This window comes from Balaenoptera musculus, chromosome 1 (assembly GCF_009873245.2).
Source record: "Balaenoptera musculus isolate JJ_BM4_2016_0621 chromosome 1, mBalMus1.pri.v3, whole genome shotgun sequence".
Lineage (NCBI taxonomy): Eukaryota > Metazoa > Chordata > Mammalia > Artiodactyla > Balaenopteridae > Balaenoptera > Balaenoptera musculus.
The window spans coordinates 19,019,512-19,033,166 of NC_045785.1; the positions used below are offsets into that span (position 1 = coordinate 19,019,512).

General features: G+C 46.2%; 1 protein-coding gene across 6 annotated transcripts in view; it reads left to right on the forward strand.

The window, feature by feature from the left end:
* The window catches only part of NIPAL3 (NIPA like domain containing 3), a 47,042-nt gene that overhangs the window by 28,271 nt on the left and 5,116 nt on the right, over positions 1-13,655 (forward strand). For all 6 annotated transcript variants that reach the window (XM_036860875.1, XM_036860885.1, XM_036860913.1 and 3 more), the window contains 6 exons: positions 384-529; positions 4,675-4,771; positions 7,164-7,299; positions 9,189-9,277; positions 11,307-11,370; positions 13,141-13,235. In XM_036860875.1, the coding sequence (XP_036716770.1) occupies positions 384-529; positions 4,675-4,771; positions 7,164-7,299; positions 9,189-9,277; positions 11,307-11,370; positions 13,141-13,235 (627 nt within the window). The remainder of the gene's footprint in view (positions 1-383; positions 530-4,674; positions 4,772-7,163; positions 7,300-9,188; positions 9,278-11,306; positions 11,371-13,140; positions 13,236-13,655) is intronic.

Here is a 13,655-nt window from a genome sequence, read left to right on the forward strand (position 1 = left end):
GTGAGTTCACTTTGTAAGAATTCATCGAGCACGTTTTTGTATGCATGCTATCTTATTAAAAAATTTTTTTAACACTAAATGTATCTTAAAAAAATGACATTCAGGGGACTTCCCTGGCGGCCCAGTGGTTAAGACACCACACTTCCTCTGCAGGGGGCACGGGTTCGATTGCTGGTGGGTGCACCAAGTTCCTGCATGCCTTGAGGCGTGGCCAAAAAAGTAGAAAAAAAAATGACATTCATGAAGATACTCTATTTTTTTTCAAGTAAAGAAAAACCCAAAATTCAAGCAATAGCACGTCCCCATATGTTACCCCAAAGACACATGCTGGCCTGGGGCAGGCACTTGCAGTAAGCCCTGTGATGGCCTCCCCCTCCCTGCAGGGCGCTACATCTTATCCTTCGTTGGCTGCGGTCTGGCCATCGTGGGCACCTACTTGCTGGTGACATTCGCACCCAACAGTCACGAGAAGATGACAGGCGAGAACATCATCAGACATCTTGTGAGCTGGCCTTTTCTCCTGTACATGGTAAGAGAAGCCTCCGGTCCTTCCACCTGAGATGGTGGGGGTGGGGATGGAGTCCTAGAAACCAGAAACCCAAATTCCCAGCAAGATGGGGTCACGGGAATCATGACGTATTTCACAGCGCCGAACACCACGCTCGCAGAGAGCATGTAGTTCCTGGGGAAGTGCTTTTTTTCACTTGTGTCCTGAGTAATGTCTAAAACTGCATGTATAGTATGATAACTTGATTTTTTTAGAGGTATTTGTAGGTCTGTACGTTACCTGTAAAAGATTGGATAGAAAAACAGAAACTCCATCAGTAGTAGTCTCTGGGAGATGGAATTATGACTGTGTTTTTATTTCACCTTCGTCTTAAATATTATCCAAAATTTCTACAGTGAGCATTTAACTGTTATGGTAAGAAAAAAAGTTAAAATTTTCAACAGTTAAAGAATGTTATTTTTTTTTTGCCCACTATCACACAGCTGATAGAAGCTGATAGAAACACGGGAGACACTGCAGACTTTATCTTCTAAACCCCCAACCAGAACTAATCAAGGTTACAAATAGATTACAATTGACTAATTGTAATCTAAATTGATTACAAATAGACTAATCAAGGAAAACATCTAAGGTATTTGATAAAGCTACTGGTGTATTCCTGCTCCCCCCACCCCCACACCCACACCCCCACACCCCCCACCCCCCCACACACCCCCCACACCCTCCACACACACCCCCCCACCCCCGCACCATGTTAAACACTTTTTAATGTATTATCTATCAACAAAAATAACCAGTAAACGAGGAGTTTTATTTGAGCCAAACTGAGGACTATAGCCTGGGAGACAGCCTCTCAGATAACTCCGAGGAAGTGCTCTGGAGAAGCATGGTTTTCAGTACAGTTTTATATCTTCTCAGGTCGAAGAACATTAAACAAGTCAGGGATACATTCCTTTAAGGTATAAAACAACAACAACAAAAAACAGATCAGCATGTACACAGCAAGTCGGTTTGTCCTTGGTACCTGGGAAGGGAATCTTATCATCGCAGGGGTACTAGCATTGGCATCCCATGAAGGGAGGCATTTAATATTTATTTATTTATTTATTTATTTATTTATTTTTAATATTTATTTTTAATGTGAACATTCTTTACTTCTGGTCAGTGTACCCTTTTCTTTAATAATTAAAGCAGGTGGGCTTCTCTGGTGGTGCAGTGGTTAAGAATCTGCCTGCCAATGCAGGGGACACGGGTTCGAGCCCTGGTCTGGGAAGATCCCACATGCTGGGGAGCAACTAGGCCCATGCGCCACAACTACTGAGCCTGTGCTCTAGAGCCCGCGAGCCACAACTACTGAGCCTGCGTGCCACAACTACTGAAGCCCGCACGCCTAGAGCCGGTGTTCCGCAACAAGAGAAGCCACTGCAATGAGAAGCCCGCACACCGCAACGAAGAGTAGCCCCCGCTCGCCACAACTAGAGAAAGCCCACGTGCAGCAACGAAGACCCAAAGTGGCCATAAATAAATAAATAAATAAATTTATTTTAAAAAAAATAATTAAAGCAGGTGTACGATGTATGTTTGAAAGGCCACAAATAGGCCGTTTTAGTTAACATATTTTTTTTTAAATTTCTCCATTTTAATCTTCTTTTTTTCATATTTATTTATTTACTTGGTTGCACCAGGTCTTAGTTGCGGCAGGCGGGCTCATTAGTTTTGGCATGCAAACTCTAAGTTGCAGCATGCACATGAGATCTAGTTCCCTGACCAGGGATCGAACCCGGGTCCCCTGCATTGGGAGCTCAGAGTCTCTCATCCACTGCACCACCGAGGAAGTCCCTGTTAGCATAAAATCTGAGTTAAATCATGTATAAGCCAGAATGACTTCCCTAGACCTCAATGTGTGAAAATTTGTTTCATCACATCTCAGACTCCCTCGATAGTCCTATAACATAAGTGTTTTTCTCCCCATTTTATGGATGAGAAAACTGGATCTCAGGGTTAGCAAACTTGCTCAGACTCCCGTGAGAGCAGAGCTGGACCTGAAGCCTGCCTGCCTGCCTGGCCTCACGTGTCACCACAGCCTGCTAATGAAGGTGTTCACTGTTTTGCCTTGACTCAAGCAGCCTGGGCCTGCTGTAGAGGCCCCGAACGTCCTTTTTCCTCCGATTGCCCGTGAGGCAGATGATAGATTCCCCCAAGGTTGGGGCTGTGTCATCTCCCTAGCGCCAACCAGCCCCAGCGTTGACCTGTAGGCATGGAGAAGTGTCTGCCAGGCAGAGCCAGAGACCCACCTCTTCAGGAAAAACTTAACCCCAGAACACAGGCTTCTCTTTCAGAGCGTCCTGGGCTCGAGTCCATTACATACTGTGTAGCCGTAACCAAGGCACTTAGCCGCATGCTCTGCCTCCTTCTCTATACGTTAACTGGCGGGGTCCCTGCACCCGGGGTGGCTGTCAGGTCCACCCAGCACGTGACAGATGCTCAGTGACCAATTCAGTTTGGCTTCCTCCATCGTCACTGTGAGGCAGTGCTGCCAGCTGGAAAGATTTGGCCAAATCAAATTCAGTAAATATTTATTGAGTGTCTGCTATGTGCCAGACACCATGAGTATAAAAACTAAACGAGACAGGCTGACAGAACTCATGGTCCATCAGGAAGCACCAACACATATACAGCCATCTCGCGATAGAACGCCAAGTGCTCTCCCAGCGTGTGTTTAAGCATCATGAAGAATGGTGGGGAGATCGGCCACTCCCACCCCCCTGCCCAAATGTGTGCACATCAGTTGGGAATGTTGATGAGTAACTGTACATCTGCTTGATGGCGTATTTTGCAACAATTAAAGATAATTATGACAACTCCATAAAACATGAAAATTGTTTACGGTAACTAACAATGGCCCAGCACAAAACTGTGCTTTGACTGTGATGACAAGTAGATAAAATATGTATTCAGTGTGACAAAGACAGGAAGAAACAGGAAAATGAACGCAGCTGTGTTTTATGGTCTCTAATTCTGAGGAATTGAACAATTTTTTTCTTTTTAAAATGCCCATTAATGTTTCTGCATTGGTTTTTGTGATAAATGAACTTCGGTAGGAGGTTGGGATAGGCAAACAGAGCTGAGCCATTGCTTTAGTTTTGCTGGAGGCTGGGGCTGGCTTCACTCCTTGGGAAAGTATTGCCAAATGTCTGGACCTTTAAGGAATAGAAAGGACAAGCTGTTGCTGCAAAGGCGGGGAACTTCTCAAACTGCAGAGTTTTCAAACTTGCTGTTGTCTAGTAAGATTCTACTGATGGAGCACCTTCTGAACGCCAGGCACTGGGCCCCCATCTGCAGGCAGTGTAGCCTAGTGGGAAAGCACATGGGCCCTGGAGCCAGACTGTCCGGGTTCAAATCCCAGCTCTGCCATTTGCTAGCTTGGGATTCTTCATAGAATTATTACGCTGATTTAGTGAGTTGAGTAAAGATAAAATGCTTAGAATAGAGCCTGGCAGATTTATGAGTTCATTAAGTACAAGCTGTGATTATGGCCCTCTAAGTTAAGAACTCTTTTCCCTGTTTCACAAAGGAGGTAACTGAGGTTTAGAGAACTTAAGTGACCTGGCTAAGGTCACACAACTAGTTTAGAAGGAGATCCAAGCTCATAACTGGGCCTCCCTGACTCCAGAAGTCCTCTTTTTTCGACTCTACCAAGCTGCACGCAGTGGAGGCTTGGTTAGCAGGCAAGTGGTGTATCTACTTACATACTTAACCAAAGAGCTCTTCTCCTCAACGAACAAGCAGCTCCCTCTTTGACCAACTCCCAGTTTTAGCGGGGGTTACCATGGAGCAGTGAGATGGGACACCAGCTCAGCCTGATGAATCTTGACCATCCAAGACAGGGTGGACCTGAGGCCAGCACAGCACCCTCAGAGCCTCTCCACGAGGTGAACTGCTCCTCAGAATTGGGAGTAGAGAGATTCAGCGTTCCCTGCTTTCCTGCAGGATATGTATCAGCGGTTTGGGAAATACTGGATGTTTCAATTCCCTTTCAACTCTGAGGGCCTGTGACTGATGCAATCAGCAGCATAAACTCCAGCCCAGCCCTCCAGGGTCTCCTGGTCTTGTGGCCTGTGGCCTGTGGCCCCCGCTGACCTCCCCCCCCTTGCTGCTCTCTGTAGCTCGTGGAGATCATTCTCTTCTGCTTGCTGCTGTACTTCTACAAGGAGAGGAACGCCAACAACATTGTCGTGATTCTCCTCTTGGTGGCGTTACTTGGTAAGTGAGGGTCCTGGGGATTGAGTTTTGCCACCACTAAGGAGCACCGAAAGGAAATGTGGGTTTTGTTTACTGAGCTGTGGCATCTGGACCCAGGAGCTGCTGGAGGCGGGCTCAGGCTGGGCCCTCTGCATCGGCGGCTGCAGGAGCTGGGTCCCTGCTAACCGGACGCAGGCCTTGTCAGTTCCATCGTGCTGCTGACGGCATTCGGTGTTCTCGCTCAAATACCGCGTCTCCTAAGTGCCGGGAGCGGTGCTGCAAACTGGCTAGAGCAGTGGGCCAGACAGACACCCGTCCCCTCAGGGTGCCACCCATTCGAGAGGGAGGAAATGACAGTAAACGAGTTGACAAATACATAGATAGTATAAGTTTGGGCAGCGACAATTACAATGACGAAGAAGAAAGCAGAGTAAGGGTAGGGGTGGGGGGTTAAGAGGTTATTTCAGAGAAGTCAGGGGTGGAACAGGTTCCAACAAGTGAGTCCCTAAGGGTCCGTGTAAGACCTATCAGAGGTTAAGACTTAATTCTGGATTCAAAGGCAAGAATTGATTTCAATTTTGCTCTCTTTTTTTTTTTTTCCTTTTAAAGGCATGGGTGCAATGGGGGAAATGGCTCCTAAATCAGATTGGGGCGAGGCTCTAACCCCACATAGAGTTAGATTTACCAAGTAGAGCTGTGAGAAGCACCCCTTCTTCCTGGAGAGGGACAGGTGGGTGCGGCCCTGCCGCTACCTCCCAGTGACTGTCCCTGTGTCAGCCACGCTGTCCTCTAAAAATGGGCCTAAGAGAACACCCAGATCTCGGGGGGGAGAGGCGATTAAATGAGATGAGCACCGGTCCCCAGTGTGTGTTGTTTCCTTCTGTCCTTCCGACAGCAAGCCCCCATTCCAGTGACAGGCCGTAAAACACACAGATATGTCATCGTAGGACAGGGTTCCATTTTTTTTTTTTTTTAACAGCTTTACTGAGATATAGTTTACATACCGTAAAGCTCACCTGTTTAAAGTATACAATTCAGTGATTTCTAATATATTCATAGAGGATGCAACCATCATCATCATCGAATTTCAGAACATTTTTGTCACCCCAAAAAGAAACCCTGTGCCCACTAGCAGTCACTCCCCATTTTTCCATCCTCCCAGGCCCTGGCCAGTCACTAATCTACTTTCTGTCTCTATGGATTTGCCTTTCTGGACGTATTACATAAACGGAATCGTACACCATGTGGCTGTTTGTCCCTGGCCTCTTCCACTGAGCATCATGTTGTAGAGGTTCATTCCTGTTGCAGCATGACTCAGTGGTCCGTTCCTTGATGATTTTGTTTGCAAAGTGGATTGGAAGATCACGGTCCCAAAACGTTCTCTCCTGGTGAGTTGGAAGGTCAGAAGGTTCTGAGGCACGTTGGCCAATTCCTTTCTGCCCCCTCCTCACCAACAAGGACAGCCTGGAGAAAGTGCTTGTCTTAACTGCCTGCCGATGTTTGAAAACTGTAGTCTAAGTAGCTGAGGGGCCCAGAAGCCTCTGTGTCTGCTGGGCTGTTGGCAGGAGAAGGCAAAATGAGCAGACGCTGAGAAAAATAGGAAAGCAAAACATTTCAGCCAGAACAAGGAACTTCATTTGTACCATACTTGGGAGTTCCTTTTAATTCCTGCTCTGGCAGGGGGATCCAACAGTTTAGAATTAGAAGTTTCTGCAGCACTGGGTAAAGCAGTGGTCTCCATAGTGAGGTGGGTGTATGGGAAGAAAAAATATTAGAACTGGTATTTATTTTTTATCTCCACCTTTTAAATATATTTCCTACACATGTTTTATGATGTATATACCATATAAGCACAGTGTTACATGACTATAATTTTAAAATAAATAAATGTATATATATTTGAAAAGTATATACATATGCATAGGGATATGCATTCCAAAACATGTGGAGACCTCTGGTCTAAAGAAATGTTTTTAAAAATACCAGTGAGTAAGCATTTTAAAAGACCAAAAAAACAACACAAAAACTCCTGAGCTCTGTACACACCACATTTTTCTTGTGATTGCCGTGAGAATGATACTCAAAAGAAGTTCATTTATACATTCGATTGTTTTGACCTTGCATTGTGTTCCAGACACAGTGCTGCCACTCTGGAGTTCAGAGTGAACTCACCACCCTTTCTTGGTAGAGTTTAGAAGGGCGTTTGGAAGTACCCTTCGGGGTTTTGCTTTCCTCTCTGCTTTTACGGGAGGGTACAAAAGAACCAATGCCAATAGGATCTTCTCACTGTGTAAATCACTGGCTGGGCTCTGCCCGTGTTCCCTGCATCTTGGTCACCTTGTCCTTTGAGTTTATAAACTGTCCCCCCCCCATGTCTCTGAGGCTCCCACACATCCTTGTTAACCTTCTGCAGGCTCAATGACCGTGGTGACAGTGAAGGCTGTGGCCGGGATGCTCGTCTTGTCCATACAGGGGAACCTGCAGCTCGACTACCCCATCTTCTACGTCATGTTCGTGTGCATGGTGGCAACTGCTATCTATCAAGCCGCGTGAGTTGCAGATTCTTTTCCTGCTGGGCCTCCCCACAAAGGTCTCTTCCAGCTTCTGGGCCTGATTACAATTGTTTTTGAAGCTGTAGGGCAGGTAGAACATTCAAATGTTCTGTCGCCAGGGTTTGGCATCCACTGTGGAGAGAGTGGGGTCGCTAATTTGCTGAGTTATCACATGGAGGGGTGCCGTGCCTCTTGAAAAGCCTGGAGTGGATGTATTTCTCCCTCTGCCTCCAAATGTGAGAACCGCGCAATCAGAGGCAGCCTCGATTCCCATCTGGACCAAGGCAGGTGCCCACTTCCGGGGCCTCAGAAGAAGCTGTGCCGTCCCCGTGAGGCACCTATTTGTCTGCCCGGTGGAAGACAGAAAGTTGTCTCCAACTTTCTTGTCCTCAAGAAATCTTTCCAAGTAGAAGAGCAAGGCGATGGTTTCTGCCTCAGAAGCAGCAGTTCTGAGGGTAGGCCTGGGCCTTGCTCACATCAGAGATCCGGTGCCCAGCAGGGGGCCTGGGTGAGCATGTGACAAACCTGCGTGGGGACGGAAGGTGGACAGATCAGGTTTCAGTGTGGTGCCTGGGGCCGGTTCACCCCGGACAGGTCAGGCCCTGGACTCCAGCCGCTGGGGCTCACCATCCACCAGCGGTGCCTGCGGGGAACATAGCAGTGACCGCTGCCACCCGGGTGCCCAGTGTAAGCTGTGCTCTCACTGCCTTCACAGGAACTTGAATTCATTTGGTCCCCACGACAATGATATCATCCTCACTTTGCACGTAAGGAACTGCTGCGCAAGGCCAGGAACTGGCGGAGCTGAGACTGGAACCCCGGCGTCTGTCTCCCTCCCCATCCCGCGCCCCTCACCCCTCTGCCCTAGGCCTGCTCCTCAGCTCCTCTAAGACACAGATTCCCCGTCTGCAGTGACAATAACAACAGCCCCTACCTAACAGAATCGCAGCAGACTCTAGTAGGATACAGGATAGCGTCCAGTAAATAGTAGCTTCTTTTATGACTTTTGTTACTATTATTACGTTGATTATGACTATGCTTAGTCCTCCTACAGTGATTCTGGTCATCACCCCTGAGCCCCTGCCTAATGCAAGGCTCTGTGCTGTGCCCTCCAGGGCTTACAAAGATGATCAGCTGCCCCGCCCTCCTCGGGAAGCTTCTCACTCACACAGCACACATTCATCGAGGCCTGCTGTGTACCGGCCCGTGCTGGGCCTTCCACGTACAGAGACGTGAGCGATAGTCACTGAACTCAAGGTGCTCACAGCCCTGGTCCGAGGACAGCCGGGTAAACCGACGATTACAGTTGGGTGGGAAGTGTGTTATGGTGTAAGGAACGTTGCAACAATAACCAAAATGCTATGCAGAGAATGGACAAAGAATATATTCCTAAATGATGGAGTGTTTATCCTAGGTGGAGAGATTAGGAGTGACTAATTTTCTCTCTCTTTTTCCTATATTTATTGCAGTGAGAGTTGAATTAAGAAGAAAATTTGTTTAAAAGAATAATTACAACACGAGGCAGGACATGATAAGCGCTACAGGAGTTTCTTGGAGTGTTAAGGGACCAGGAATGGCTTTTTAGTGGGTAGGGGAAGCAGGGGACACAGAGGTGAGGAGAAGGGCATTGCGGTGATAAGAACTGTGTGGTCAGAGGTGTGGGACGGGGAGAGGGAGGGGCCTCAGGCTGTGTGTCCAGAGGAAGAATAGGAGCAAAGCGTGGACCCCAGCCCAGGAGACACACAAGGCTGGCATCTTTATAATCCCAAGGAATATTCCTTCATGCCTCATCTTCGTATTTTCAGACCAAGCCTGCGGTCATCGGCTTTCACCTCGGCCTTCCGACATCCCCACAGCCCACTGACCAGAGTGCTTTTGTGTTGAAGGTTTTTAGGTCAGGCCTCACAGATGTACGACTCCTCTCTGATTGCCAGTGTGGGCTACATTCTCTCCACTACCGTGGCTATCACAGCAGGTAAGGGTGTGGTCGCAAGATTTCTGTCTTCTACCTTGACAGCAGGGACATTACCCCAGTGTGGAGGGAAGGGGCACTGCCACTGTCAGAAGGCCAATTCTGCTGACTTGTTCTGCCCGTCACAGTTGTAGATGGTTTTGTGGGGAAAGCGCAGGATTTAGAGCCAGAGAGGCCTAGGTTTGCACCCCAGCACAGACACGGAGCTGTGTAGCTCTGGGAAAATCACTTCACCTCTCTGAGCCTCAGTTCCACATTCATAACATGGGAGTAATAATACTTTCCTCCTAGAATTGAAATATGTATAGTCCAAATGTCCCCTACCTTGTACTGCTTGTGTTAGGTTTCTTTAATAGTTTCTACCATCATCTGCTAACTCCACAGCCTCCACTGGCCAAGTGACCACACACTTCTTCTGTATAATTTTTAGAGATCATGAGTATGTACATAACATGTGCTCTGTAAGTGATCATCACCATTATTACATTCCCCTTTTCTTCTACTCCACCCCTCTATTTTTTTTCTTTTTCTTCCTGAGGTGGCTTCAGAGGCTGCAAGCATATCTGTGTGTGTGTGTGTGTGTGTGTGTGTGTGTGTGTTGGTTATTTTGTTTGTTTGTTTTTAACTGGCAATGGTGACTAAGATTTTCAGAGTAAAAAGACCAGTAAGAACCAGTGTGCCTCCCTTTGAGGAAGGCCCAGCCGGAAAGCCATGTATTTCGCACTGCACCTTGGACAAGTGGTGCCCAAACTGGTGTTCACAGAGGTTAGAACAAGAGCGCACACAGCCTGCCAGGGCCTGTGCCGTGAGCGGGACCAAGGATTGAGTGGGGCTTGACCCAGAGCAGCCAGAAAGCTAACCTCGTGCAGAGATTTAAGTCATGGTCAACAGCTTCGGTCCAGGCAAGATTGAAAGGAATAGAAACACCGTGGTTGAGTCCACAGTCAGGCAGGGAATCAGGAGCTCCAGGCAGGGTCGGGGTGGTGGGGTGTGAAGTGGGTCCAGACAGACGCTGGCTGCAGGGTGAGGGCGGCAGGCCTGTGGCACTGCCACACTGCAGGGTGTGACATCTGCCAGTCTCATGAGGTTAGAAAGCTCCGGCGGCTTAACCACGAAGCCTTGGTCTTCCATCTTAAGAAAGATGGGGGAAAAATGTGGTACATATATACAATGGAATATTACTCAGCCATAAAAAAGAACGAAATAATGCCATTCGCAGCAACGTGAATGGACCTAGAGATTGTCATACTGAGTGAAGTTAAGTCAGTGAAAGACAAATATCATATGATATCACTTATATGTGGAATCTAAATAAAAGATACAAATGAACTTCTCTACAAAATAGAAATAGAGTTACATATGTAGAAAACAAACTTATGGTTACAAGGGGGTAAAGGGGAGGGGAGGAATAAATTGGGAGATTGGGATTGGCATATACACACTACTATATATAAAATAGGTAACTAATAAGGACCTACTGTATAGCACAGGGAACTCTACTTAATACTCTGTAATGGCCTATATGGGAAAAGAATCTAAAAAAGAGTGGATACATGTATATGTATAACTGATTCACTTTGCTGTACACCTGAAACTAACACAACATTGTAAATCAACTGTACTCCTATAAAAACTTAACAAAAAAGAAAAAGAAAGAAAGATGAGGGAGAGGGGTGTGTAAAAACTGGTAAGTCTCTAGTGTAGCTCATAGTGTCGTTTCACTGGGGGAAGCTGGGCAAAGGGTACGTGGGAATTCCGTACTATTTCTGTGCATCTAATATTATCTCAAAATAAAAAGTTAAGAAAAAAAAGATGGAGGTAAGAGGGGCCTAGGTGGGGGAGAAAGAGAAGACAGTCTATTCCCCCCAAATGGCTTTTATTCCATTCTGCTAATTTCTTACTAGGTGCAGTCATAGTATTTTGGACCCCTTTGGTATTCTGTAGGGAAGGGAGCTTCGCCAGATCCTAAACAGACTGGCAGGTGGGTGATTTGAAAACAGCTCACCCGCATTTTCCATCCTTTGCTGCTCAGGCGCCATCTTCTACCTGGACTTCCTCGGGGAGGACGTGCTACACGTCTGCATGTTTGCACTGGGGTGAGTCCCATCCTGCTCCCTGGCCCCGAATTCCAGGCAGGCTGTGCCTCTCTCCCCACCCCTGCTCCAGCCTCTCAGGCAGTCCCTTAGAGCCAGAGGAGCAGCTGGCAGTGGGAGCTTTGTCCCCAGAGGTGAGCGTTTCATTCCCCAAAGGGCTTTACTTTTCTTTTCTTCTCTTTTGGGCTTTAATTTCCTTGTCATTTCGAACACATCACAATTTGACCCATGAAAGACTCTCAACCTCACCTCAGATCAAAGAAATGTATACTAAAGCTAAACAAGATGCCATCATTTTGCAAAAACTAACAGGAGGGGTAACGTCCCATGTTGGCAAAAGGATAGGAGCCCAGCTCTCTGCCACAGTGTGAGAAGTTCTTTAATGTGGGAGGATAATTTGGCAATAACAGTGAAATTTTTAAATGAGCATGCTTCTTGATGCAGCTTTCCATTTCTAATCATTTATCTTGGAAAAGTAAATGATGGACGTAAGGACACATGTATGAGGGTGTTTATTATTTTAAAAATTAATTGTATAAGCAAATAATTGGAAACAGCCTAAATGCCCATCAGTAAAATACAGGTTAAAGAAATTACACTATCTTCATATAATTAAGTACCATACTGCCATTTTGAAAAATTGAGGTCAGTCTATTGGTACTGACGTAGAACCATGTCTAGGATACGTTGAATGAAAAAAGTTACATTTTTTAAAATGTATAGTATACCCTATGAGCCAGCAATTCCACATCTAGATATAGACCCAAAAGAAATTAGTTATATATATTGACAGAATGACTTGTACATGAATATTTATGGTAGCTTTATTCATAATATGCCCAAACTGGATACAACAGGAGAGTGGAAAACAAGTTCTAATATATTCAGACAATGGATCAGATAATGCGTTCAACACAACAATAAAAAAATAATGAACTACTAATACACACAATGAAGTGGATGAATCTTAAAAACACTTATCAGAAAAAAAAAAAAACACTTATCAGGTGAAAGAAGTCAGACATAGAAGAGTACATGCTGTATTGTTTAACTCACAAGAAGTTGAAGAACAGGCCAATCGATTCTGTGGACATCAGAACAGTGGTTTCCTCTGGGGAAGGGTCTGCCTGAATGGGGAAGGGGCACAGGAAACTTTCTGGGGGTAAGGGATGGAAATGACTTCTCTATTGACCTGGGTGGTGATCCCACGAGTGTGTACACAGGTAAGATTCATCGAGCTCCACATTTAGGGACTGTGCATTTTATTGCCTGTAAATTATACCTCAGTTTTCAGAAAGTATGCTTGTTTATCTAAGCTCTGGAGAGAAGAAAAAAACAAAAAACGACTCTGGAAGAATAGACACCTATGGTGGGGGCGAGTGCAGGGACTTTCTAATTTTTACTTTCTAATTTTTACTTTCTCTGCTCCTGTATTGATTGAATTTAGGCTATAAAGAACTTTTTAATTAAACAAACAAAAAAATCTTTAAAGGCAGGGTTCTGAGATGCAGGGTAAGTGGAGGTGAGGGTTTGGCCGAGGATGGCCTGATTTGTTCTCATTGAGGCTTGTGTGGGCTGCACGGGCTGTTATTATTCATCTCGCATCGGCTTCCTGCTGATCCCAGGCCCGGCCGCCTCTCAGGGCCGCTCAGCAGTGAGCCCACCTCTGCAGCCTGCCACCCTGTTTTCCCCTTTTTCCCATTACCCACGTTTGAAAGCATCCCTCCCAACCTCACTCTGGCCTTGTTTCTCTTCTTCGTCTGTGTTCGCCAGGTGCCTCATCGCATTCTTGGGCGTCTTCTTAATCACACGTAACAGGAAGAAGGCCATTCCCTTTGAGCCCTACATTTCCATGGATGCCATGCCAGGTAACATTCAAATCCAGCTGGCCAGCCCATCCACAGAGAATGACTGCTACTTCCTGTTTAAAAAGAGACAACCAGCCTCTGGGTTTGGTGCAGGGAAGGTGTGCTGTGCTATTATGATGTGACTGTCTCTCTTTTTTTTTGTTTCTGTTTTTTGTGGTTTTTTTGGTTTTTTGTTTGATCTCAGTTTGCAAAAGAGGAGGCAATGGCTGAGGCACCTTGATTGGTTTTGGGCACATCTTGCCAGTTCTCATGTCAATTTGGGGATCTTTTAAAGACAATCCTGATTCACACTGGTTATAATTATGATCTGCAGCACCAGGCTTCATGCCTGCAAAAGGAAAAACCCAGTTCATCTCAGTGGAATGGAATGATCAGAGAGGGGAAGGAAAATAGGATGAATGAAATTCAAATACTATAACC